Consider the following 27,753-nt stretch of genomic DNA (forward strand, 5'->3'; position numbering starts at 1 on the left):
CAACATTATTTGGACTAATGCTGCCTTAGAAAGGCCTTCAGAATCAATTGTAATTGGGAGACCATCAAGTGGCTTTTTTTCTAAGAATTTGCCCTACTCTGCTTCTACTTAACACTTTTATGGACAGCCCAGAAGAAATTACAAAATAATCACTGACAAATTTTGTAGTTACTCCAGTTTTGAGAGAATGGCAAAAAAAAAAAAATAGAGCAGCTGCTGATATTAGAAGACATGATTATTTTTGGAATCTGGATAACAGAAAAACATATGTATTTTCAAATAGCCAGAACTAAGCTTATGCATTTAGAAACAAAGGCATGGGACACCTGTATAACTGAGAATCTTAAAACAATTTATGATCTTGGTAGATAACTAACTGAACACAAATATTAGCAGAATATTTTGTTCAGAGACTAACATTATCTTTTGTCATAAAAAAAGATAGATTAAAAAAAGACAAAAGATAAAAAAAGATAGGTAGATTCAAACAGGAATTAGGTGGGTTATTGTTCCTCTACCCTGGCCCCTGCTCTGTCTCCTATTAGAAGAACTTGTTTCACCGGGGTGCCCTTACAAGGATGCTGATACGTAGCAGAGGCTTTAAGGGAGCAAGAAAAGAGTTATAAAAAGATTAGAAAACATATAAAAAGTCTGAAGGAGTTTCGTTTGCTTATCATTTACAAAAGAATATTCTAAGAGGTTAACATAAGGAATGGGTTAAGTCATGATCCGCATGAATATACTCAGAGCAACCCAGTGGCAATTAGAACTTCAACTCACTAAAGTGCAGCAACATCCTATGCTCAAGATTAAAAGTCAACATACTTAATCTGGAAACAAAGCTCACATTTCTAAAACTACATTCAAATCTTAAAATTGGCCGATTTTCTGATGTATCTTTTGTTTAAGCAATACTTACTTCATAGAAGTCTGATGAAAAATAGAGAAAAAGATTCCATTCTGGCCACTATCAATCAGTGAATAATATCACAATAAAAGGAAAACAAAATTTCTTGTTTTATTCATAAACTACTTACTTCGGCATGTTTTCCCATCTTGCCTTAGTACAAATCCATCATGGCATTGGCAAGTGTATGAATCGTCATTGTTAATACAAAGATGTTCACAGCCATGACTGATTGATTTGCAGATGTCTTTATCTAGGAATAATTTAGATTTTATTTACTACAGTTTCATGAATAGGAACATTTTCAAAACTTTAAAGACTAACAGTAATAATCTCCTAGTAAATAAAGAGGTTATTCTCCTCTTTTGTTAGGCAAAATCTCCTATAAGAAGACCTGCCTCTAAATAATATGTTTCTTCAGTAGACCTCTGAGTATAAAAAAATATAGTAACATAAAATGACTTACTTTTACATGTTTTCTTATCATCCCTCAATACAAAACCCTCATAGCACTGGCAAATATATGAACTATCACTATTCACGCAAATATGCTCACAACCATGGTCAACAGAATTGCAAACATCTTTATCTGTCAAAAAAATAAGGTTGCCATATTTAAAACATATCTACAAATGCACAGATTATAAAGGAAATCTTCTTTAAAGATAAGGATACTTACTTCTACATGTTTTTCCATCTTCCCTTAGTGCAAATCCCTCATAACACTGGCAGATGTACGACTCATCAGCATTAACACAGACGTGTTCACAGCCATGGTGAACGGAACTGCAGATGTCTTTATCTGAGAACATTGATGATATTAGGTTAGAGCACATCCATAGCGAATATATCATGCAGGGAGAAGTAACAGCTCTTACCAGGTCTACTGAGATCACTGGAACAAACGGACAAAAATTTAGGGAGCAAACACTTTTAACTCTTGATACCTGAAAAATTTTGAGTATTTTCTGTTTCTAGTCTATCAGTTCAGCTATTAAAATACGTTATTTTTATCCACAGAGTCTCTTCAAGCTTCTGGCAGGTATAACAATACTACTCCTATATTCTAACAGTAACCTGTTGCTGTATTTGTTCAAAGCCTTCTACAGATCTACATACGGTAGATCAAAGTCTATGAGTAATTATGAGAATACTTACTTCTGCATGTTTTCCCATCTTCTCTCAGCAGAAAACCTTCATGACACTTGCAAACATACGAGTCATCTTCACTGACACAAATATGCTCACAGCCATGGCTGACTGATTTGCAGATGTCCCGTCCTGGGAATGATTGATATAAATGTAGGTTTCAAACAAAAATATGTTAAAGAAATGTAGATATCAAAAAGTAAGTTTTGTTTTTTTTCTTTCCAGTAAGAAGTGAAAACCCCCTTTCTTTCCTTGCCTGATGCACACGCAAAAATGTTCAGTAGATATCAGTCACTCACTTCTGCACGTCTTGCCATCTTCTCTCAACACAAATCCCTCACGACACTTGCAGATGTAGGAATTGTCAGCACTAACACAAATATGCTCACAGCCATGGTTGACTGATTTGCAGACATTTTTACCTGGGAATAATTTAATATATAAAAAATTGAGTTTGTCAAAGGCAAACAAATTGTGTTTGTTCAAAGTCTTACAATTGTGATCTACTGAATGTTCTTATCCTTTCTAGTACACCAAACTCAATTCTTGAAATCGTTTATAGCACCTGTTGTCTTTTTTTGTTGTAACAAAAAATACATCTTTGTCCTGCTAATTTTACAAACTTACTATTAAGGAAAAGTGCATTGTTCCAATTCTGGAGTTTGTGAAATTTCACATATCCCTAGTCTGCAGATTAGTGAGACACTGCAATTTCCAAAGGAACATAAATCCCATATCCACATTGTAAGTAAACTTTCTGGTGAGAAACTGATTTTTCTATCATCATCTATTTATCTTCAGCAATGCTGAAACAGTTAGTCTTCATTTTCTTTGTGCTTAAGCTTGGAAGGTGTTTGTAATTTTTTCTGTAAAGCAGGATGACAAAAGTTTGGTGTATATAGCATTTTAGGTAGTGAGAAAGATGAATTTATGATCCTGCTGTGAAGTTCTGGAAAATCGTCAGCTATAATTGAGCAAGCAGATGTTCAAAATTTAAACACAATTAGTATCTCAAAATAAAATCCACAACTGTCCAATTTCAGGACTACTTTTTTAAATGGCACAGACACTTCGGGTATGATTCAGGTGCCTAAAATTATACATTCAGTACCACTTCAGATACCTTAGCATTTCCAAGATATAGACAAATATGATATGACACCAAAAGTGAAATTAGGACCTCTTCAAATCCTTGAACACTTAAAATTACATTGGACTGCAATGTTTAGGCAATCAAACCTACCTTACAGATTTCTTCTGTGTGTAATATTAAACTGAGTTGCTGAATAATAACTTACGTTTACATGTTTTCCCATCGTTACGAAGCCTGTATCCTTCAAAACACTGACAAGTATAAGATCTGTCACCATTTACACACAAATGTTCACAGCCATGATCACTCAGAGCACAATAGTCAACTCCTGTAGGAGCAATTGAAATTATTAAAAAATTTAACCAATAATGAATTAATTATTTTTCATCTCTAGTATTTGCATTCCATATAAGCAAGTAAATATAAATACATTGATCTGCTTAAACAATAATTCAGTTTCTCATCTGCTTATATATATATATCTTCAATAAAATATAAGAGGGCCTAGTGATGTACTTTTCATTGTTTGCTTTAAGCAGAGTTGAGAAATTATACTTTTCTATGCTTAAAATAGCTAAACAGAGTGCATGTCTCAGTAATTAGAAAGTGAATTAAACCAAAACAAAACACTTTGGCAATGATTTTATACAAGACATTTGCAAAGACGTAAAAGCTATCTTGTTAGCATTCTTTAAATAGTCTCTAAATGGCCTGATGTGAAGGTGGCAGACCCCAGAACTCACTTGTGGACCTGACCCAGGTCCTGTGGCAGCAAGCAGAAAACCTCTCAGACATCAGTGGGATTTGGTTTGGACTATTCAAGCTTTTGTAAAGAATTGCAAACGACAAGTACTGTCAAATACGGTCCACTTTACATCTCAGATTTCCCAAGTGTTTCTTCTCTGTAATATAAAGACATAGGGCTCCTGGGACCTTGCAGGCAGCACTTGATACTATCTATTGGCTACACACACTCATGTTTTTTTGTAATTAGTTGTCAGACTATAGATTTGTTTACCGTTCAGGTGTTCCCACAGCTCTCTCAAGATACTAGTGTCGGTGTATATGACACTAGAAGGTCCCCTGTTTTCCCACTAGGAGTGGTATATATTAAATGCTAATCTCTTCCATTCAACTGCTCATTCAGGAAATTGCAAAGTGCCAAAACTCTCTTCCTGGTAGCCTAAAAATGTTCAGGAGGTTTCAACAACTCATTTAGAACTCAGGAACAGGACAAATCTCTTTCCTAAATATATATGAGGAGAGAGTTATGCTGGCAATAAGAGGAGCTGTTCAAGAGGGCTCAGTTTCATTGCACAAGAGAGATTCCAGAAGTCACAGCACCATTTTCATAGAATATCCTGAGTTGGAAGGGACCCACTAGGACCATCAAAGTCCAACTCCTGGCCCTGCACAGGACAGCCCCAAGAGTCACACCATGTGCCTGAAAATGTTGTCCAAATGCTTCTTGAACTCTGCTACTGATAGGTCTCCAAGTACAAACTGGAGGAAATTAACTCAGGAATGAAAAATCACCTCTTTTTACTATAAAGGAAAAGGGATTTTCCATTTGGAAGTTGATAAAACTCTATAGTTTGTCTGTTTCACAATTTTCAGTGGTTCTACAGATAAATGTCTAGGTAAATTGTTTCAACTGTAGACCCTATGGCTGTTACAGGTACACTAATTCTGCTTTTATATTACTGTCTGCCCCTTTCTAGAGAGCTGCAGTGGCAGATAGAAGCAAAATCCAGCAAGGTATTGGATGGGGATAAAAGCGTTGGTATGGAGGCAAAGATAATGTTGAATACAAAGGCAAACTGCTTTTGCTGATTCATGTCACTTCTCTCTATATAATTTTTGTGACTGAGGACATGCAGTTTAACTTATCTTAAAACTGTGTTGCCTGACTGCAAGAAAAAGGGCAAACTCTGGAGCTGCTCCAACACTCAACAAGCTTGAAAAATAATGTACCTCCAAAATCTGTGGAAAAAGTGGCCAAAACTCTCTCATCAAAGAGAGAGTCCAAGAAAAGTCAACAGGTAAAATGCATTTACATTTCTCTTTTCCTGGTCCTTTTTATATATTATTTTTCCAGTGAAGGAGGCAATTCAACTATTTGTGAAATTGCAACAATTCTCAATGTTAAATTTATAAATCTAATGACAGCAGAGAGCTGTCAGGATAACTTTTGTTTATTTATTCGGGATTCCCATACAGAATGTAAAGCTCAGTGTGGGACACTCAGTTCTCCTCCTGCCCCAGGTAAGGTGATACAGTTTGCCTGGGGGACATTGATGTCCAGGCAACCTGTCAGTCAGACACATTTGTCACGTGATTGAAAAACTGTCCTTAACACCTGGGGATGAACAGGTCTTCCAAAACTTTTCTGACTATGGGAGGACTAACAGTTATTCTTTCCTAAATACTTTTTTGTTTCTGCTTTCAAATAATTATTAAAGTATTACTGAAATGCAGACTGTAAGAAAAAATTGAAAGTGTGTCCTCTTCCCTGTATGAAAACAGAAACCCTTCCCAGGTGAGCTGAGATAAGGGGCATTCTCACAAGACTTACGTGTGCAGGTTTTTAGGTCCTCATTGATGACAAACCCTTCAGAGCACTGACAGACGTAGGAGTCATCAGTATTTAGGCACAGTTGCTCACATCCATGATTGCTTTCAGCACAGTGGTCCACTCCTATTGATGTGTTAATGATTGAACATCTTAGACATTGGCATCTTAGATACATAAACTACTGTAGTTAGTACACAATGCCTTTGCAGAGCAAGGGAAAAAGATCAGTACAGCTTTTTACGTATGCAAGTATTCCCACCTATTTGAGTAACCTGAGTTAATTAACAACACTTAAGTGAAATTAATACAACAACCCCACCTGGCAGGTAACAGACTTGGTGAAGTACAGATCTTCCTTGCCAAAAATCTCAGTGTGATTGAACTAACACCAAGTGGAGTGAAGGGAGAACCCTGAAGCCCATTCTGGTCTTACTCACAGAATCATGCTTTCTTTCTTCAAAAAGCAAGACTCTTTTGTTCACCATAAAATTTTCTCAGCAAGTATGAATATTAGTAACTTTTGAAATAGAAATTATGTCTTTCAGATTATTTAATAAACATTAAATTCTTTTTTCAAAGGATGAGAAATCACCAATTTAAAACTTTAACCTGCCAAAAGGTTCAAGCAGTTAAAGCCTAGTGGGGAACAGATACAAATTAGGAGCGTGAGAGTGTCTTAACAAGTTCCATTTCTTTGATTTTCCTATTCCAAGTAAGATAAAATGTAATATTTCTTTTAAGTCTTGTATGCAACTGGTTGTGTGAAAGCTGAAAGGTGGGGTAAGGGAGAGAGAGGTGTGAGTTTTGTTTAAAAAATATATTGTCTCATATAGTGGACAGCGAAGCAGTAGGGTGAGATACGTGTACTTGCAGATGTACTATGTAATTTGCTGAATCTGTGAGTATAGAAAAGGAGATTTTAGGAAAAAAACTTTGAACTTGCTCATAATATTTTATTACTGGTTTGTTAATGGCTATTTTTAGTTACATAGGCTCAAACCACTTTATCTTAACTTGACCAAAAGTAGTGAAGTTCCCTCAAACACAGTCTCACATGTCTCCATTTACAAATCATTTACAGATGTGAGCAGGCATGTTTGTAGCAATTTGTTTACATAAAAAAAAAAATCTGCACTTAATGTAAAATCACTTAATTCTAAATATTTCTGTTTATTAGTTTGTTTAACTAAGCAACGAGTTTGAGTAGTTGGTCCAGATTTACCATCCTACATAGAGAGACAATGTAGGCTTGAACAGATGAAGCTGAGGTGTCAGCTTTTACTAGCTAAAGCAAGTTCCAGCTGGAACATTCTCCTTTTTCCAAGAGTTCACATCATAATGAAGAGGCTTGTGTAACTTCACAGAGTACACAAAAAATGTGGAAAAAAAAATAAAATCCTCATATTATCTGTGAAAAATTGCATCTGTTTGGCACTGTCTTTTACAAACACCCACACTAACCGAATTTTTAACTTTTAAATACCTGGGGTTCTCATGCACAATATTGTAACACATGCCTTCAAAGAGTGCAGTAATCACGAAGGTGGTAATTACCAGGTTTTAGAAATCATTATAACTGTAAATTTGGTCATCACCTGTGCTTTATTACATGCGTAAAAAAAAAAATATAAGAAGGGGAAGGGACCGGGAAAGGCCCATTGTTTTTAAAAACAACAAGTGTCTTGGAATATATTAATTTTTAGATATTCAACTTGAGATAGTCTAAAACTATAATTGCCAAAAAGTTCTGAGGTCTTGCAAGACATTCAGGTTACCTTATATATGGCTTTATCACAAACAGTTTATTTAAAAATAATTATTCCCTGTCCTATCAACTTTTTTTTTTTTTTAAATTTCAGTGACTGGGTATCCCTTTGGAAAAGTATGTCATACATGCATCAGGAAAAAATGCTGCTGATATTTAGATGATATGCAAAATGGCTCTCTGCAATAAAACTATCTTCTAAAAACTGGGTGATGTCATGTAGGCAATGCTGTTGGGTTTTTGGGGGGCAACACTGATCCTTCATTTAGCAACATTCTTACGAACAGAGGACATTTTACTGAACAGATCACCAAAGGTGCAAACATAGAGAAGAGGTAGGTCTCTGCATATCTCCACGTCAGCATATAGCAGTACCAGGTGTGCTGCAGCTTACACAGCCCATAACAATGATACAGATGTTCAACAGCAAGCACTGCCTTTGTGTTAGACACATTGGCTGAACACATTTTCCCAGTTAGTTGGTTTGGAGAAAATGATGCTGTTGGATCAAGGATCTCACTATAGCATTACGTCACCAGGCCTGGCTCGTGGTGGACTTTGCAGTAACATAGGTTTGCATGACTCAGAAATATCTCAAGAGGGACCCAGAAGCATTTTCTCATTCTGTTCACACCTTGCCCTTGCACTAAACTAGTCACTGTAGCTCATGAGAACAACTCATTGCTGCACGTATTGCCATGGTGTTGTGGGGTGTATCCAGGATGACATGATACAAATTACCCTTCCATGTTAACACATTCATGTTCACAGTCATGCTGATCTAGAGCATAGAAGTTTACTTCTGTGAAGAGAAAAACAGTGAAGAATTGAAGCCAGCCATAAGGGTTTCTGAAGTAAAGTGGCTTAGAAAAAACCCACTTTTCTTAAACAATACTGGATTCTGTGCTTTGGATACCTGCTAAAGCTGATAGTGAGCGGAGGATCTGAGAGCAGATTGCAAATAGTTGGCTATGTAAGGTTTCACTTTGACTCCCACAGATCTCCTGTAGTCATCAGAAGTCACACATCATGGTGAAGGAGGAATGCCTGGTGCTAGTCACCACTGATCTGTTCTCCCTGATTTATGAAGAGGGCATATATGCAAATGTGCTGCTTTATTTTACAAGCTCAGCTAACATGATCCTTGTTATAACAAGATTTGGAATAGGAGCTTAATCCTGGAAGCATCACCAGATTTACAGCCAAATCCAATCCCCCTGAGGAAAAATACCCCAAATGGGAATTACAATTTGCCTTTAATTTGCAATTACATCCTTGCAATAAATATTCTACACAATGCTGTTGTTTTGCTCGCCAAGGCTATTCAATCTATAAAAACCTGAATATATTAAAATACCACATAGATAATAAAAAAAACAGAATAGCATGTATTGCTGTAAAAACAGTACTGTGCAGACGAAAATGCTTCATGAGAATGCATCTTTAAGAATGAAAGAAAATAATTTCAAACCCAGATACATTTTATGAGTGTCTAGAAATATCATTAGATTGCTCCAAGCAAGCTTATTATTCATAAAATACCAGCAGTACAATTTCCTCCCCCAAACCCGAGTCACCAGATCAAGCTATTTCATTTTGCTGAATATATTCTCCCTGAACTTCAATACATTACATTAAAAAATTGCTGTGATTCCAGGCCCCCACTCAAGAAAATCTGTAACACTGAAGTCTTTTTAAAGGAAATAGTATGTGTGTTTGGTTTAGAATCTTGACATTGCTCAGGCTGTTTTTACAATTTTTTTAGGAAGCTGTGGGGGTTTGCGTATGACTTTTAGTTGATTTTGATAGATATGTTACTTATCCAATATGTTTCCAAGCTAATGAAATATATCTGTCCTTGGCTAAACCAACTGGGCAAATCAAGGGGATTTTTTTTTTAATTTAAAAGCTGTTTGTGTCACTACAAGCCAAGGTCTGAAAGTTTCAAATAAGTAATGAGCTTATTTTTTTTTAGGCACTTTGATTCCTATATTAATCTTCAGGTTTGCATAAAACTCTTCAGAAAATGTCTAATATACAAAGCAGTCTACAAAACAGCAAAAATGTGTATTTACCCCAGCATGACTGCCTCAGTTAAAATTCAAGTTTATAAAGAAACATTTGTTTCAACCTTAATTACAGAGAAAACTTCCATCCTTTCAGAAGCGAAACAATTCACAGCAGGTTTAAGAAATAAAAGCAGATAAACTTTATTATGTCCAAACGATTACTCACTTTTGCATGTTTTCTTATCTGGATTAAGTCTAAACCCTTCTTGGCATTGACAAAAATAGGAATCATCTGTATTAACACATTCCTGTTCACAACCATGGTCCTGAAGAGCACAATAGTCTGGTACTAAATGGAAAAAAATTTGTGTCAGTGAGGAATATAAGAAATAAACTAGGTAAATAAAATTAGAAAAAAACTAGGTAAAAATTATTTTCTTTTCCTTAGCCTTTTTTTTCCTTAAGCATCACTTTTTACCATATTGTTTCAAACAATGAAAACAAAATGTTCTTTTTTTCCAAATATCTGCTATACTGAGGTACCCCTGACATGTACACTTCAAAGAATTATTCAAGAACACAAGTACTTCATGCAGTAGAGAAGTCAGAATCTTAAATATTTCTTAACATTTTGCAACTACGCCTTATACATTGCCTTATCAAAACTGCCTCTCTATTTCACCCAGAGCAAGCTAGATATGATCTGTAACAAACACACAAACATGCTGTTCATTAGATCAAAGCAGGACAACCAGGCCATCAGGAGCATTGATGTTTTTCACAGCTCTGAGTGCTTGCTTCATAATTCTTCCATTTGAAATGCTCATGGAAGACAAGACAAGAAGTCTAGAAACAGCCAGCATGTGTATAAAGTACCTTAGAAAGGAAAGCAATTGTGCACTGAGCACTGAGGTATTTGCCACATAGTGTTTATCACTACTGATGAAGTTAAAGAACCTGACATTCACTTAGATCCAGTGTCTGCCCATCATTTATATCAGTAGAGTTAATTTATACCAGTGAAAAATGGTTTCAACCCCTCAGCACTGCCAAAAATAAATAAGCCACAAATTAAGTAAATTACACTTTAAAAAACACCCAGGCACTTTCAAACACCTCGTTACACAACCTGAAAACTGAGAGGGTTTTATTATTACCAACAGTTAATGAATTAGTATTCCCGTAGGTAACTGGTTTTCTGAGGCAGGAACTGTGTTTTCCTTGTATTTGTGGCAGGTAAATGCAAATGAACCTTTATATATGATGAAAGTCCTTAGCAGTAATAAACCACTCACATTCTCAGGAAAAACAAGGCAGAATGTTTTCTAAGAAAACTCAGGAAGACTACTTTATAATTTATGAACATTACTTCATATATTAATAGAACATTTCCTTTACCAAAGCTTTTTCTGACAGCGTATGCACATACACATATACATAACATGCAGATCTCTCTTTACTAAAAAAATAATTAGAAAATATAGTTTGTTCAAGAGTACACTGAAGGGACAGAAATCATAAAGCCATGTGTGTGTACCAGAGGAATATAGCTGTATGCCTTCTGGACCTACTCAGTGCTGTGATTCATTTACCTGCTAAAATCCTGACTCACTCAAGTGTGCAGGACAGACTTTTCCTGGATAACCGAAGATGACCACAAGAATTGAAAAGTATGTGTTACCTTTTTTGGAACCTTGAGGCTAGCATGTTGGGAACGCTAAAAACACACTTCACAGGGCTTTATTAACACAACCTAGATTAAGGATGGTAACAGAAAGCCTCTACCAGCCACAAATAGTGTGAACCCACCCAGAACTCAAATAGAAACCTTCCCTAAAGAGCAAAAGGCTCAGGCTCGGCTCCTAAATACAAGCAGAAGCTGCCATCTGTCCTCTTGAGGGGAGCAGCAAGAGTGGCAAAGGTCCCCTTAATAGTTACTAGCTCTAATGACCTCCACCTGCCTCATTGCTCAACCAAATTTGCTGCTCTCTTCCAGCCATAGAGCACTCTGCAGGTGTCAGCAGGGTTGTCTTCCTGAGCCTTATTCCTTTTGTTTCATTCTGAGAAGTTTGGAATAATTTCAAGAGAAAACATTTGTCAGACATCCATGACCATACTGATAACGTTTACATTTCCAAGCTTTTCTTTGTAGCCATGAGCATAAAGGCTTACTTTCTATTTTTGAAAGGAAAGCCAGGATTCTGAGACAATCACGAGATCTTTGGAGCCAGCACCCCAGGCCTAGGCCTGCTTGCTGATGCAGAGAACTAGTCTGGCATGGGTGTAAGTCATGGCTAGCTGGCCATCATCCCTGAGATTTAGTACATAAGCAAAACATGCAGAAATTTATGTTAGAAGTTTTAAAGTCATAAACATTTTAAATCCAGTGATATGTAATTTGTTTCTTTGTGTTTTTTATGCTGACTTAAAGGCAGAATGATTCATAACACCTGGAGTCTAGGGGACACTTTTGCTCTGAAGAGCTCTCATGCCATCTTGACTTTTGCAGCATTAAGAGCTGCACAGTTCTTTCATTCATGCTTTAATTTATTAGCAAGGCTCAGAAAATAGCAAGTTTAAGGTAAAGTGGCTTGTAAGTTTTATTTATGCTTAGGCTCAGGACACACATCTTGAGTGATTTGATACAGTGGGTAAGACGTTGTGCATGCAACACGGGAGGATTATGCACAGACTTGGTGACAACTTCCTAATGTGAATTCTCGAGGGGTGGTGTTCCTTTTTGACTTGGTCCTGTGACCATGAGATGACAGAGTTCACAATCCAGAAGGCTGGGAGGTAAAACAGCAAAATTCTGACTCCATATTTTACAAGCTCAGATTTCAGCTTATTCAGGGAATTGGTTGGAAGAGTCCCCTGGGAAAGAGCCAACAAGAGAAAAGATGACCAGGAGAGTTAGATTTTTAAAGAAAACTTACTAAGACCTCAGGCACAAAGCATCCCATTGTCCTGGAAAATCTGTTCAGAAGAGCAAAAGCTTCTCAGTGAACTAAAACCACAAAGAGGAATATAAAAGCATTCGTTACATATTTCGGGACAAAAACAAAGCTTTGCTGAACCTTTTATTACTGAGGTACACTGAAGGAAATAAGAAGGGAGCCTACAAATACACTGGTAGCAAAAAGAAAGTCATAGAAAACACTGGTGTTTTGACTTAGGGAACAACCTAATGATAAATAATACAGAAACTGCTGAAAAAAAATGCCCTTTTTAATTCCTAATTCTTACAGACAAAGTCTCTTCCCAGGTTTCCACATGTACCAGTAGTCTGAGAAGGAGAGGGGCTAGCAACATCAGTTAGAGACCACTTAGAGAAACTGGATATACACAGATCCATAGGATTCACCACTTAGAGAAACTGGATATACACAGATCCATAGGATTCACCTCTGGGTGCAGAAAGAGCTAAGTGATGTGACACTACTGTCTATCATGTATCAAAATTCACAGGGACCAAGAGAGGCCCCTGACAACTTAAAAATGCTAACATTACACTTATCTTTTAAAAAAGGCAAGAAGAAAGACTCCGGGAACTGTAGACCAATCTGCATTATTTCAGTCCCAGGACCATGAGGCACATTCTCTCAGAATCCATTTCCAAATATATAAAGGACAAGAAGATTCTTGGAAATAATCAGCACAGACTGACCAAGGGTAAACCACTCCTGGCCAACCTGTTCACCTTCAGTGATGAAATGACTGCACCTGTGAATAAGGGAATATTGGTGGATGCAATACACCTTGGCACTAGTGAAACTCCTGATGCTGCCTTCCACAGCATTCTCATTTGGAAGCTGAGGGAGTATAGGCTGGAAGAAAGAACTGTTAGGTGGAGTCTAAATTTGCCAGGCTACCAGACTCAAAGGATAGTGGTCAATGGCTTCATGTCTGGCTGGTTGCTGATAATGGCCAAAGTACCACAGGGGCAGTACTGGGGGCCACATTCCTGAACATCTTCATGAGTGGCATAGATGATGATACAAAGTGCACCTCAGGTAACCTGTGGGTGTCATAGGTTAGAGACAGTCATACAGGGAAACTGAACAGCAGAACTTAAATACAGAGGAGCCTTATAAACTTGATGATTAGACCAGAAGATGTTGTATGAAGTTCAGCAAGAAGAACTGGAAAGTCCTGCATCTGGGTTGGAAAGACCTTATAGCTTGTACAGACGGGGAAGTGACCTGCTGTCAGGGAGGAGCATGGGCCAGCTGTTCCCCAAGGGAAGGAGACCCCTGAGGGGCCAAGGGTGATAATGCAGGCAGCAGGCTAGGGACCTTCCTAGACAGGTAGTGCCCTGCAGAACCCAAGCAGGTTGAGCAGGGCAGGCCTGGAAATGGCAGCCAGGTTTAACAAGAAGTGCAGATGAGCAGACAAGTACATGCTGCTGGGGCAGGTCTGAGGTCAAGCCAGAAAGTCAGCCTGTGTGTCAGCATGAGGCAGGGTCACTCCTGGTGAGGGCAGGAGTGTCCCTCAGGAGTGACACAGCCCAGGGATTGCTGGGCAGGTCTGTAGTGTGAGGGAAGGCCATGGTCAAGCTGGGAAGTCAGTCTGCAGGTCAGCTTCTGGACCAACAAGGGCTATTGCCAGGCCAAATTGCTGGAGACAGCACCTGACATATTTTGTCCAGTGCTGGAATAATCCCTTCCCTTCTACCCGCAGTTAAAAGGATTAAGATGGAGAGGGCTCAACAAAGACCTACTGCTGTGACATAGTGCACTTTACTTGTGTGGAGAACTTGAGGAATGTGGTCTTTCTGAGTTTGGTGAAAAAGAAGGTATTTAACTGTGGCCTACAATTACTTCTTGTGGGTCATCAGAAAGGTGCTAAACCCTTCTTGTTAGTGCCAGATGATGTAACAAGGAACACTGGTCACCATCTGTGGTTTGGGTGATTCATGATGGACATGTGCCAATCCTAGCTTGTCGACTTTTGAGCTTGTTAGCCTGGTATCTATCAAATTTGACAAACAACTAACAAACAAAGCCAGGAAGCTACCATAATCTGGTGGAAACACATAAACTTCGTAGAAGATACCGATGTTGCCAGAGCTTTGTCACACTATCAAAGAACTCACTCTGGAGAAAAATCCACAGGAAAATAGACTGCAGTGTTTCCTCTGATTGTGGAATTACTCATAATTTTATCTGATCATAAATTGTCTTGTACAGACTTCTTTGTTCACCCAGCTAGGGAGATGATATTCTAACTGAAAAACCAAAATAATCAAAGAGACAATGCAAGACAAAGCTCTGGTCTTTAACTGTCAAAAAGAAGCCTGGTTTCATGCTAAAAGCTTCCTGTTCATAGGAGGGACCCCTAACCTTAGCCCCTCCCCTCAAAAGCCAAACTATCCCCCAAAACAACTTGCATTGCTTTCAGGACCTTTGGCTTCCAGGGCACTCCAACATTTTCTATAGCTGACTCATTACTCAGTGTTTCCAGGACCAGTGGGACAACTGGACAACTGAACAACAGAAGAAGTACAACCTGTTCATGATTAAACCTTATCACAACTTACTTCTGCAAGTTCTTTTGTCTGGATTTAAAATGAACCCTGGGTGGCATTTACAGTAATAGGAGTCCTCAGTGTTAACACATTCGTGTTGGCAATCTTGGTTATCCAAAGCACAGTAGTCTACAACTGAAAAAGAACAAGACCAAAATGTGCAATTAGAAAAACAAAATAAGAACTATTATGCATAAATACTATGGTACTAGTTACACACAGTAGACTTAAAAAAAAGGAAAAGCTGACATAATTTGTGTCCTGAAAAGTCTTTCTGCAAAAAGTAGCACACTTTCAACACCAGCTAGTAAACCAGATTTGATAGGAATCATTTCTCAACTTTGAACATTTATTAGATTGTCAGGAATCTTCTCAACATGTTTTCTGAGATCTGGAAACCATGCCTCAGTCAGTTAGTCTGTCCAGATGTTCACACTGTAGTCCAGGGCGTAGCAAAGTTTGTTTGATTTAGTTCTGTCTTCTGTCTCTCAAATCCCAGTCCTGGAATTGCTCTATTTTTCCTTAGTTCTCTCCCAGTTGTACTAGTTCTCAAGAGTTGTTCCTGTAGCCTGAGCATATAGGAGAACCTTGGCAATATCTTCTGCATGGAGGACTGTCACAGTACATTCATTCCCTCTAGCGTGCTCCAGATTCATTCTGTACAAAGCAGCTGCAACTACAAAGCCTGAGAGCTTCAGGCTGGTATTCACTACTGACATTTTGCTTATATAATGCCTTTTGTAAAAAAAAAAATCACATGCAGTCACTTATAAGTCTGGTAATTTATTACATAAATCCATATTTACAAGTTAGATTGCCAAAGAGTAATATGGTAATACTTCAGAGTTACTCTGTAAAGCCCATTCAAAAGCGCTAAACAAGTTAAAGGACTATTTTTTTAAAATTTCTTTGCAGGTTAAGTTGTATCTCCACAACAAAAGTCTTAGAAGAAATTAAAGATAAGTCCCAAAGCTGGTTCTCTGCCCCCAAAGAGCTGCCAGGCCTACATTAGGAAAGTATACCTGATTCTTTCTGCAGAAGACAATAATGTGTTAAGCTTCATACAGACATTTACTGAGACAGGTTCCTCTTTGCAAACTGAGTAATTTTTTCACTACTTTATACTGCTGAGCCTCACAAATTTCTTCAAGAGGCAGTAATTTGTTTCAATGAACTCAGTTCTTTCTTCAATTGCCCTGCTTTTGTAAATCATGCACACGCAGGTGTGCTACAATACTTAGTCAAGGTCATCTAGTCAGGAACGCAGATAACCCATTTAGTTACTTTGAAAGAGTTTCTTTTAACCCTTCAGAATATTTGTGTTGAGTCAAGTCAACTACTTACTGGCTACTATGTGAGACCATTTTCCTGGCATGCACCTTCCTGTTTCCAGACTGAATAGATTCATATAAAAATCTATTTACTGAATATGTATTTTAGGGATATAATGTGTCATACAATTAGTCAGCTTTCCTTTTAAATTAATTCTAATCTCATGTACATTTTCAAGTGTTTTAAAAGACACATTAAGAAATAGGTAAGCTAAAGAATATGTATTTTTTTTCTATTTATCATCATACCTGGGAAACAGCCCATATGGACTACTCTGCAAAGTCACCTGCTCTTCTGCCTTTAAACCTTAACAAAATTAATTACTACTAATCCAACTCCTCTAGGAAGCCTGTTCCAGTGTTGGACCACCCTCTTGATAAAGAAATGCTTCCTAATGTCCAGTCTAAAACTCCTGTGGCAGAGCTTTGAACCATTCCCATATGTCCTATCCCCGGATAACAGGGAGAAGATCTCAACACAGAGCTCCCTCTTCATGTCCCCTCCTCATTAAGCTGTAGAGAGATGAGGTTGTCCCTCAGCCTCTTCTCCAAACTAGACAAACCCATAGTCCTCCGCTGCTCTTCACAGGACATTCCTTCCAGCACTTTCACCAGCTTTGTTGCTTTAAAGACAACTAAACAGGTCTTAAAATGTTTTATTATCAACGTCTGAGCAACTATGACCCTAAGCACTTTCAAATTACAATCTCTGGAGGGAAGAACTGTGCTTTCCTGTGGCTATGCAGTTGCTAATGTACCTTGGACAGAAAGGAAAAAACCCCAACAAAATAAATAACTAATTTTTTCAGGCTTACTTTTTAGTATTTATAGCCTTCTGAGGATCTCTTACTGACAGAATTAGGTCTGCTGACCTATAAGAACAATGAGCACATTAATTTAAAAGATACCCTTCCACTAACACAGTTAAGAAGTAAGAACATTTGCTTGACAGTTGCTTTTGGAGATAAGTATTATTCCTTTTTTTCAATAATTTTGTATATAAATTGCACTAATTACAGGCAGGCTTAGCCTTGCAGATTGACACTAGTAACTGACCTATAAAGTCATTTCAGTTTTAGCTTCATGTTTCGTTTTGGTGGTATTTGTTTAGAAGGGAAACTTGTCAACAGCATTCCAGTCAGCAAGTAGGTAAGGTGTCTATGGAGTTGAATTTTCCTGAAAAGACTGAGAAAAATTGTAAATTTCTATTTCTTATACTGAAGTACTGTAATCCTTTAGTTGGTATGCAGAAAATAAACACAGTTGCTATAAGAGCAAAGCAGAATAATATTTTCCTAATTTGTAGAAGTGTCATTGTTTTCATATTGCTATACTGAGTCATGAGATATACGTTAGAAAGTGAACACTTAGAGATCTTACTGATTTTACTGTTATGTCATGCCTATTTCAATGATAAGGTTTTCTAAATGCTGAACTAATGTCCTTTTTAGTGAGCAAACTATTAATTCAGTTGTCATCTCCCCATGTTTGTTCTGCCCTGTTTTTGTTGCTCAGAATTAGTTAGTAAGTGACAAGTGCCATCTTTTACTTCCAGTTACCAGTTCTGCAATCTGGATGCTTACATTGCCCTCTCTGAACTCTGGGCAGTGTGGCTTATCTTTCTCTTGTATAGTTGTTTTACTCCTATGATGTTTATACAGGTTACTCAGGCTCAGGAGAACAAAGTTAAGGAGAAGGGTAGAAGAAAAGAGTAGGAAGAAAAGGTGACAGAGTAACTAAAGGCATAAGGAGGATGAAAAAGAATGAGGGGGAAGAGTAGAGCAGACTCATGGAAGACTCATAAGAACCTAAAAAGCAGCCAAAAAAATCTAGCAGTGCCAGGAATGCAGGGATGTGCCAGCAGCCAAACCACTGCCAGGTAAACGGGACCCAAGCCCAACAGCTGCAGCAATATGGAGAGAGTCTAGCACTAGTGCCAGGAAAGAGAGGGCAGTGTGTCCAGCAACACCAAGAAGGTGGAGAGACTGAGTGTCCAGCAGCATGATGGGGAAAGAATGGCTCATAATCAGCAAACTTCAGCTGACAGGACTTCGTTCATGTGAAAAGGTGTTCAAAAAGGCAAAGTGATAGTGTTCTGCCAGCCAGAGCAGATAGTTTCAAATATTGTTTAGTCTGAAAATTTGTTCATAAATTGGGTGTTGCAAACACTGTTTGGTTGGCTGTTCAGTGGTCATTTTGAATTGATACATTGTGAATTCTGGCTGCAAGATTTTATTTCATTATTGCCATTCAGATAACTGGCTGACATGTATCAGTAAAGCAGTTAGTATTGCCTTTGATCCTTAATTTAGCCCATCAGAAAGATCTTAATAAACATGCCTGTGAAATGAGTTTTCTGCACTTTCTCATTTGCTTTTGCTGGACTTAAAACTTTAGAAGTATTAGATATCTCAGAGGGAAACCTCTGTCTCTTTGAGAGAACCACAATGGGTATTTTCCACTGAAATTCTCTCTTCATTCTCTGCATGAGGAGAGAGTAACCTTAATGAAGTCACTGCTTTTTGCAAAATTGTTATTGCACTCAGTGGTCTCTAGTATATGTGTACATCAAGATCTTTTTTCTGATCCGGCTCATTTGATAATAAATACTTCACAGAAAGGAAGGGTTAAATAGCTTAAGAGTAAGGAAAACTGAGAGTTGTCACTACTGATTCAATGCTACACATAGTCTCCTTTATATGATTTTCCAGCAAGGGTGATTATTCACTGGTCATCACATCTGGGGAAGCTGTACATTCTTAGTAGTAGTATATTCCTCAAAAATGTCAAATTGTTCAAACCTGAAAAATCAAATTCTGGAGGCTGACAGCCAATAGGATTTGCAGAAAAATTACCATTAAAATCACAACTTACCCAGACAAGCTTTTCCTGTTCAGGAAAGGTAGAGAAACTAAGTTCTGCATGGGTCAAACATATTTAATATACATTGAACCATTCTTGTATATCAGTACAAAATTAAAAATTAAATGGACAAATACACAAATGCAAAAGAAAATTGAAAAATAGAAGAGTTAATAGTGTGCTTTAAAATCACAATTAATACTGCTAATTATTGCAGTCATATGAATAGCATGAATTCATGGTTTTTTGCTAAAGTGATACAAACAAATAGAAATCAAGTGGAGGAGAAAAAGAGTTATAAATTGCAAGATAGTGAACCCATGCATGAACTACATTTTGAAAATAATTGAAAAGAGAATATTAAATCTTTAAATGTAGAGCTTATAATAGACCTGTATCTCTTCATGCTAAAGAAAGTCAGTGAGGAGATAGAAAAAAAAAGTCAAAGATGTATCCCACCTCCAAATACCATTCTCCAGACTTTGCAAATAAGTTATTACCAGGCAAAAAAACAAATGCCACTTCAAGAAATTTAATAAATGGAATAAAAATATTTTGAAGCTTTTAATAGCAAATATAGACTTTGTATTTATTACAGAGGATAATATTAGATTTGACACACAAAGAATTTCTCCAGAATGATGCTCTGGTAGCTACCTTCCCAGTAAGAATATCTTGGGTTGTCAAGGACCCTTCAATTTAATAGAGAGAAAATATTAACAACAGTTGATGACACTAACATGAATATTTTGGATTAGAATATATGGTAGGAAAGAACTGGGGATGAAAGAACCGACCAACAGAAGTTGCAGATTTTCTGTGTCAGGATATAGTCAAATAAATAGTAGAGAAGCATATCCTTTATCCTAACATAGGTAAAGGTCATGAGGATCAGCTAAGGGTATTGCAAGAACTTCAGTGGAATGTTAGACGTAGAAATTTGGGCCAGAACATCTAACTTGCCTAAATAACCATTATTATCTGCATTTTCAAAACAGTTTGGCTTCAAAAAGCAGGTTCTTAAAATGGTGTATTAGTGGCCAAATTATGGTGGGGAAAAATTACATTGAGAACTTCAAACACTCCAATCCCGAAATCCTAAGCTACAAGTAATGAAAATGTTTTGGAAGAGTGAGTAAGCACAGAGTGAATGTTCTTCAAAACTGTATGTTACCCTAGGCCTAAAAAACCTGAAAAACCTCATTTGCATTTCCAATATGAAAGTACGTGCAGAAAGTTCCATAAACTGCCACCTGTTTTGCATCTCAGAACAGGTTTATCCTACAAGGCAATAGCTCTGTGAAGGCAATAGAAGACAGATATATTATGTCAGAGTTTTTTAAAACAACAAGAAAGAAGGTGTTGGACAAAAGCATTGTGGTGGCCTGTGGCAGATTTGGCGGCAAGGATTCACTGGGATTCACTTCCATGGTTTTTCAATATGGATTTGAAATTAAGCATGCATTTAAGTGCTTACCTGAAGAGAATACCTAACAAATAATGCAATTTTTCATCAAGGTATCACTAAGGGGTTTTTTTGTGGTGGATATCAGAAGACAATATTTTCTCAGAATGTAGCATGGGATGAAAAATTTACAGGGCAAATAGGCAAAAAGATTATACTCCAAGTATTTACTGTGTATAACAGGAAAGAAGAGAAAGATACTTACATGGTAATAGAGAGGGAAGTATGTTTTGTTTTAAAAAATTATCGTACTGTATTTCTACACTCTTTCTTTTGGGCTGTAATTCTTAGATCTGATGTTTACTTCATTATTGCTCATAGCGAAAATTAAATGCAGATAGTGGATGGGTTCTTAAGGAGGCTAAACTTTCCTTAAGACCATCTTCCCAAAAAGGGTTTGAAATCTCCACTCACATGACCATAAAATCAAGTGAATTAAATATCAAGAAACTGTCCACTTTCAGGTTTTTCTGTGCATAAATTCTGTCTGAAGAGGAGCTACTGAGTTTCTCTGGCTTTGTTTTTTAATGGCCACATATATCATGCCAGTACACTGCCGGCCACCTACATGGATCTCGAATAAAACATCTCATGTTTTGTTTCAAAACAGCAATGTTATTTTCTGTGTGAAATTGCTTGGAACAATTTTCCCAAGACACCATTTACTGTCAGTAAAGGCCTACAAACATGCCAATTATGCGTTCTTCCTCATCTACCACTCATATAGGAGAAGAGAATTTCCCCTCATTGTCTATGGCTAAACTGGATACTCATTTACATTTAATTTCCCTTTGGTTTGTGTTAAGAGATAAATATGAAGTCATGAACTCATACTCACCGACACAATTCTTTCCATTTGCATCAAGCTCATACCCTTCATAACACTGACAGACGTAGGACCCAGGTGTGTTCACACAAATCTGCTCACAGGCATGTTTCTCCACAGCACAGAGGTCCTGAACTACAAAACATAATTGCATGAATATGAAATTCTTTGACTTTCTACAATGCACAGGCAGATTATAGATCAAAAGTAAATTTCAGGAAGCTGTGGGCAGCTCTTTAGAAATTCGCTCATTTTAACACAGATCACGTCAATGTTCTGTCAAACAGTAAAAGCCAGCAGGATCAGTCACTCAAAAGCTGAGGAACTCCTCCCTTCAGCTGAAGGCCATGACTATTGATGGGCCAATGGTGCCTAGCAGAGTTGCTTGATGTATGTTTCTCTAAAAAGTTCGAAGGGCATTCCTCAAGGTTTTTTTGGAAAAAAAAATTGTGTTTTTCAGTGGAGGGTTTTTTTGTTTGGTTTAGGGTGTTTTTTTGGTTTGGTTTGTTTTTTTGGCATAACCAGATAAATGATGATGAAGTTGGAAAGGAAAAGGAAAACACAACATCAGAAGACTTGGGGATATTTAATTTCTGAGTTTTAGACTTTTTCATTTTTGTGTGAAATACTGTAGCCAGTTACCCCTCCCAAGCAAAAGATCTCATAAATAAAATCACAATGACAAATGAGGTCAGTTCAGCACCTAGCCAAGTGAAGCACACTGGGCTTTCTTTTCAACAGACTAACGCTTTATGAGAACCTCAAGTTTCCCCAGCGAAAGATCTGGAAAGCAACGTACTTTTGTGTTACTCAAAGACTGCTCAACACATAATGGTCATTTACAGCTACAAAATGGGCTTTTGGAACATGTTTGAGGAAACTAGCCAAGCAAAAACGAATTTTCTTTTATAGCTGTCTGCTTCATATCAAGCGGCACGATGAGAAGCATAAACAGTCGTTTAACTCTTTTGTTCCAGTATAAACACTCACAAATAGATAATTTTCCAGCTTGTTTCAGCTACATTTCCTCTTTTGTATTATTTTGTGTATTAATGTAAGATTTGAGCATCTTAGAGAAGAAAGGAAGAGATTAGTTAAACAAACAAATACAATGTAATGAGTAAAGAATACTCATTATCTGACACAAAACCACTTTCCTCTAGAAAAGTTAGACCACAGTATGTGAAAGGAGTATCCTTTGAATGGATGCAAAACCATCATAATGAAACAAATGTAAGAATATTTCAAGTTAAACAAACAAAATTACTATTTTCTCCCTAGTTTTGTTCTTAAACACAGCTGAGTTGCCTTTTCCCCCAGCTCTCCCACATGGAAAGTAACAAATCACAAATATAGGAGGTGTTCTTCTTTTAATGCAAGGAAATATCTTTTTTAGAAATAATGTTACAATGAAATGCATCAAGGAAAAAAATCATCAACTATTTAAAACAGAAATGCACCATATTCCAGACTGAAGCAAAGCTGTCAGTTCATTGCTGATTGAAGCCATTTGGTTAAGGGTTTTTAAGAACTGAATCACTTCAGTGATTGTTCTGTGGTGTACTCCCACAACATTAAAAGAAAAGGGAACAGAAGAATGAAAACAGAGTCTAACTTTAGGTACAGGAGAATGAAAAGAGAATATAACTTTAGGTACGTATCTTTCATCTTTTCTGCACTGTTTAATTTAGAAAATGTTAAAATGTATATAAGGGAACTATTTGTTCGTGAAAAAGCTGCCAAATACATCCACAGCTTAGATAAATACATCTGGTTTATGTTCATTATGTATTGCACTTAACATAAACATGCTGAAGATTTATTCTTCTTAGAGGTCAGGTGAGGAACATGTTCTCTCTGTGAACTTGTGGGCAATTAACAGCCAACGAAGGCAACCAAAACACTCCCAGCCTGTGGGTTTTTCTATCCCCATGGTTTCCCCTACCTCCAGAACTAAGCTCTCCTAATTGTCTAGGCTTGGCTCCCTATCCTCATGAATTCTGTTACACCTCTGTGGGGATTTTAGACATAAAGGTTTGACCTTCTCTAGACTGCTACTGTATCCTCTCCCTCCTTCACCAATGATTAGCACCATCCTAGGACATTTAAGGCCAGTTTGAATGCCTCTTCATATTAGATTCCCAGTGCTAATTGCTCAAATTAGTTTATAGTTTGGTAATGTAAAAACAAGTCCTTTAGAAGTAGGCTACAAACACACTAATTTCCCTTTCATATTTATCAAACTTCAGTCTGTATCTTCTGATTGATGATCAAAGAAAGTACACAATCAAGGAAATTATGAGTGACAGGTAGGTGGGGAAAACTAATAGAAGCCATAGATGGAAAAAAAAGTAAAACAATGCAGTAAAGGGCTTCAAAAATGGTAGAAAGGGAACATATCGAGGGCTACTGTGCATGGGTCACCAGTAGGAAAATTACACACAATTCCAAAACTCTTGAAAATGAATCAGTAATTTGAAGCAAAATTACTGATTACTGGCTGACAAAAACAATGGAAACATAACACAGTAAAAATGAAGAAGAGACAATAAAAAAAGAATTTTTCATACTCGTAATTAAATTTTTTTAATAGACTGACAAAAGACAAGTTCAATTATCAAAACTGATGTTAGGGGTGGGGATAAGGACAATGTGTGAAGAACAATTAAAAAAAGAAGAGAAATTTTGAATTTCAATTAAATTTCAGAAAATTGAAAGAAAAAAATTCTTTGTTAAAAATTGTTTAAGAAATTTAATAGCATGTAGAGGGTTTAAAAGAAAGGTTTAAAGGATACAGAAGTTTTAAATGAGAAGCATTTAAGGGGGCACAGGGAATAGAATATGTTAGAGAATACTATTAAAATGTGATTACATAATTGGAGCCATCATTTTTCATGATGATTACACCATCTGAGCACCTTCTTTCTGCAGAGTTATAGCAAATATGCTGACGCAGAGAAAATAGGCTCTACGAAAAATTTTTCTGGTCACTATTGTTGTATTGGCTGAGTTGCTACCAAATAATAATTAGGAAATATTCCAGATTGCACTGATTTTTTTTTCATCTTCTTGAGGAAACAAAACCACAAATGAAGTGTTAGATTTGTTCAATTTAACACAAAATATTGCCTTGTAATTCACAGACAGGAATATGACAAATGTCTGCATTTGGTGAAGGATGCTGATGAGAAGGAATAGAAAACAAAGATTCTCCTCCCTCAACAGCTCAAAAGTGGTTTCCTGCTGTAGCCCAAAGGGTCTGAAGATGCTTCCATGGGAGTTAGAATGCCCTGATCAGTTCAGTGCTGACATTCTTCTGATCCCATACCATTTACCGAGCCTCTGACTGAAACCACACGTCCCACTGCACATGTAAGAATTCTAATGCCAAAGCTAGAGAGTCACTTTAGATACTGACATATCCTCACTGTTTCAGTGGTCACTATTTGATCTAAAATGCAACACTAAGCAAAAGAGACTAAGAATCCGCTAATCCCAAACTGCCTGATTGTTTTATTGGAACTCTCCTGAGATGCAGAACATCAAATACAAGGATAGGATCTGAGCCTGCATCCTCCACCTTAATTCTAAATTATCAGTTGTGAGGAGTAAATCCTATGCTCCCACGGTTTCTTGAGAAGACATTTTCCAAATTTTTCTTCTGGCCCAAATCAGTTTGGCAGATTTCATTTGAACCCATGTAATGTTGTGGGATAATAAACTGAATTTTAGACAAGTACATTTTCCACAAGTAATTAAAAAATAGTGTTACGTAATTTCATTAAAATAATGGTGGACACAGAAATAAATTTTGTGTATCCCCCTAATGTAATTTGCTGTTAATTACTAGGAAACAAGTTACAATGAACCAAAAAAAACACATTGATTACAAAGATCACAATTAAAGTGAAATAAAGTTTGTTACTATAAATTATACAGCAAATTAATGAAATTTCAGAAAGGTTAATACGAATTTCACTTACACAAAGCGAGAAAAAAATGTACAACTCCACCTTTCTAGACTCTTTCTGATGATTAACATTGAATATATACTGACCTCAGTTCTTTATGAGCCGATCAGAAAGGGTGTGTGATGTTAAGCACTTTTTGGGAGCAAGAAAGAGAAAAATTAAGTGAGATAACATACTGCTGCAAGTCTTCTGGTCAGCATTCAGAATATATCCTTGTTTACATCTGCACAGGTAAGAGCCAGGAGTGTTTATGCAGAAGTGATCACAGTGATGCTCAACTGTACTGCACATATGAGGCACTGAAAAAAAAGGGAAAACCATTATTAACTGCTGGCCTTAATTACTTGTGGTCACAAAAAATGGTGTAGAAAATTTTACTGAAATAATTTAGAAATTTCAAATTAATGTTGCTAGTAAAGACAAAAATGGGAGCTTAAGAAAATAAAAATACACAAGCGAGTATCTGAAAACACTAATTATTTGGTGGTCCCAAGAAAACAACAAAACAAACCTACCATATTCAAATTTAGAAAATAAGTGGAATTCAAATACAAACTGCTTTAGAGGACATTCGATTTCTTGAATGAAGAAAATCACCACACAGCACAATACTAAAGATGATGAATTACTAGAAAACAACTTAATGAAGAGAATGTTTTGCTTGCTTAGTTATTAATGCTGAGGAACATGCAAGTAATACATGATGACACTGAGAACATGCTTCCTTGAAGATTCATTAAGCAGTTGCTGAGATGAGCTATGCTCCAGACTGTAAGTCTTTCTGGGTCTATTTTTAATCTGTTTGTATTTTATGTCTCTAATAGCAAGTAGCAAAAGGCAACAGGCAGAGACAGTAAAATAAAAAAGAATGGTAGGTCCGTTTTGTCAAGTTCATCATTGAACTATTTTCTCCAGAGCAGTATTTGGGAATTTGGAAATCTCCCTGATGTTTTCTTTCCACTGGAGTATTGCTTGTATGTAATTTCTTTAATAACTGATTTTGCTCAACAGCAATTAGGGATCGATGTGCTCCTTAATGTGCTAGGTCAACAAAGCTCAAAATTTATGGAATAGATACTAACAGTAATCTTCTAGAAACCACAACAGAAGCCTGCTAAATAACTTAACATGTGGTATGTGTGGTACTTGTGGAAAAAACCACATGTGGTTTTTAAGATATATACTATGCATCTCCTCTTTGAAATGGTTACAAGAATCAGGCATTTATTACTAATACACAAACCACCACAATTCCCAAATCTCCTAATCAGCTTCTTGGATCTCATAACTTGCTGCCATAATAAAACTTCTCAAGTACTTTGATTTATGGGAATATAGACCTGCTTTGACTTCTTGTCTTTTCATCTTTCTGTCATTCTGAAAATGAAAGCATTCAATGACAAGCATCCCAATAACTCAGTCCTTTCTAAGAATATATTGTTACCGTCTGTTACCAACCTTCCCATACATTACCACATAGTTTTTTTTCCAAAGTGTCTCTGTTGCACTCATTTCAAAGCACCAGTGATACTCTGGTCATCAGTCTAATTTCTATGATGAAGGAGCCTGCTCTCTGAATGATTTCTGCAATGTCACCTGTTGCAGGAGGTGTTTGGCAGTCACAGACAGGGACTGAAGTAATGGAAAGGGTGATCTCATAGTTAAGGAATTTGAGCATGAGCCTTGTTGTGAATTATATTTTGTCCCTATGTCACAGGGTCCTTATTTGATTTTGGGCAAGCCAATAATAACAGTATCTTCAAGGAAGCATCAACATTCACACTGTTTAGATAGGGACATCTGAATCTGGATTTGCAAGAATGCAAGTGATGGCTGCAGAGCTGTGAATTATATGTTGCATTAGTCCAAAAATGCTAAATGCCCCAGAAGATCACACCAGGAATTGCACTGAGTAAAATATTTAAAGTTAGTGGGTGATCTTGACAGACTTAAACCTATTTCTGTGCCTCCATTTCTCCAACGTAAAATGGGGATGACACCACTATCTACTTTACAGGAACATAATACAGACTTTATTCTCCCCTGACTGCTCCATCCCAAGTTCTGTCTTTCTCACACTTCTTCTAATCTCCATATCCTTTCCTGGATTCTGTCCCCATTTCTGTTTACATTCTTCTTAGTTTTCAATTCTTGTCTACTCCTCTGATTTCCCAGGATACTCTTTGCTTCTGTTTTACCCTGCTGACTAGTAATAAAAAAGGAGGCCTTTGGGATCCCCTGGTTTCAACTGCTGTTTTTGATATCCTCAGATC

The 27,753-nt window shown here is 37.0% G+C and overlaps 1 protein-coding gene across 9 annotated transcripts in view; it reads right to left on the bottom strand.

Moving 5' to 3' along the window:
- Positions 1 to 27,753, bottom strand: part of MATN2 (matrilin 2) — a 70,287-nt gene that overhangs the window by 17,881 nt on the left and 24,653 nt on the right. For 8 of the 9 annotated variants that reach the window (XM_039382412.1, XM_027717519.2, XM_039382423.1 and 5 more), the window contains exons 4-14: positions 25,657 to 25,779; positions 21,522 to 21,644; positions 15,038 to 15,160; positions 9,725 to 9,847; positions 5,725 to 5,847; positions 3,355 to 3,477; positions 2,356 to 2,478; positions 2,066 to 2,188; positions 1,587 to 1,709; positions 1,374 to 1,496; positions 1,038 to 1,160 (exon numbers count right to left, since the gene is read on the bottom strand). In XM_039382412.1, coding sequence (XP_039238346.1) covers positions 1,038 to 1,160; positions 1,374 to 1,496; positions 1,587 to 1,709; positions 2,066 to 2,188; positions 2,356 to 2,478; positions 3,355 to 3,477; positions 5,725 to 5,847; positions 9,725 to 9,847; positions 15,038 to 15,160; positions 21,522 to 21,644; positions 25,657 to 25,779 — 1,353 coding nt within the window. The remainder of the gene's footprint in view (positions 1 to 1,037; positions 1,161 to 1,373; positions 1,497 to 1,586; positions 1,710 to 2,065; positions 2,189 to 2,355; positions 2,479 to 3,354; positions 3,478 to 5,724; positions 5,848 to 9,724; positions 9,848 to 15,037; positions 15,161 to 21,521; positions 21,645 to 25,656; positions 25,780 to 27,753) is intronic. The other variant, XM_027717520.2, reaches the window with a different exon arrangement.

Source organism: Pipra filicauda, unplaced genomic scaffold (assembly GCF_003945595.2).
Source record: "Pipra filicauda isolate LSUMZ 115617 unplaced genomic scaffold, ASM394559v2 scaffold110_size2237424_pilon, whole genome shotgun sequence".
NCBI lineage: Eukaryota > Metazoa > Chordata > Aves > Passeriformes > Pipridae > Pipra > Pipra filicauda.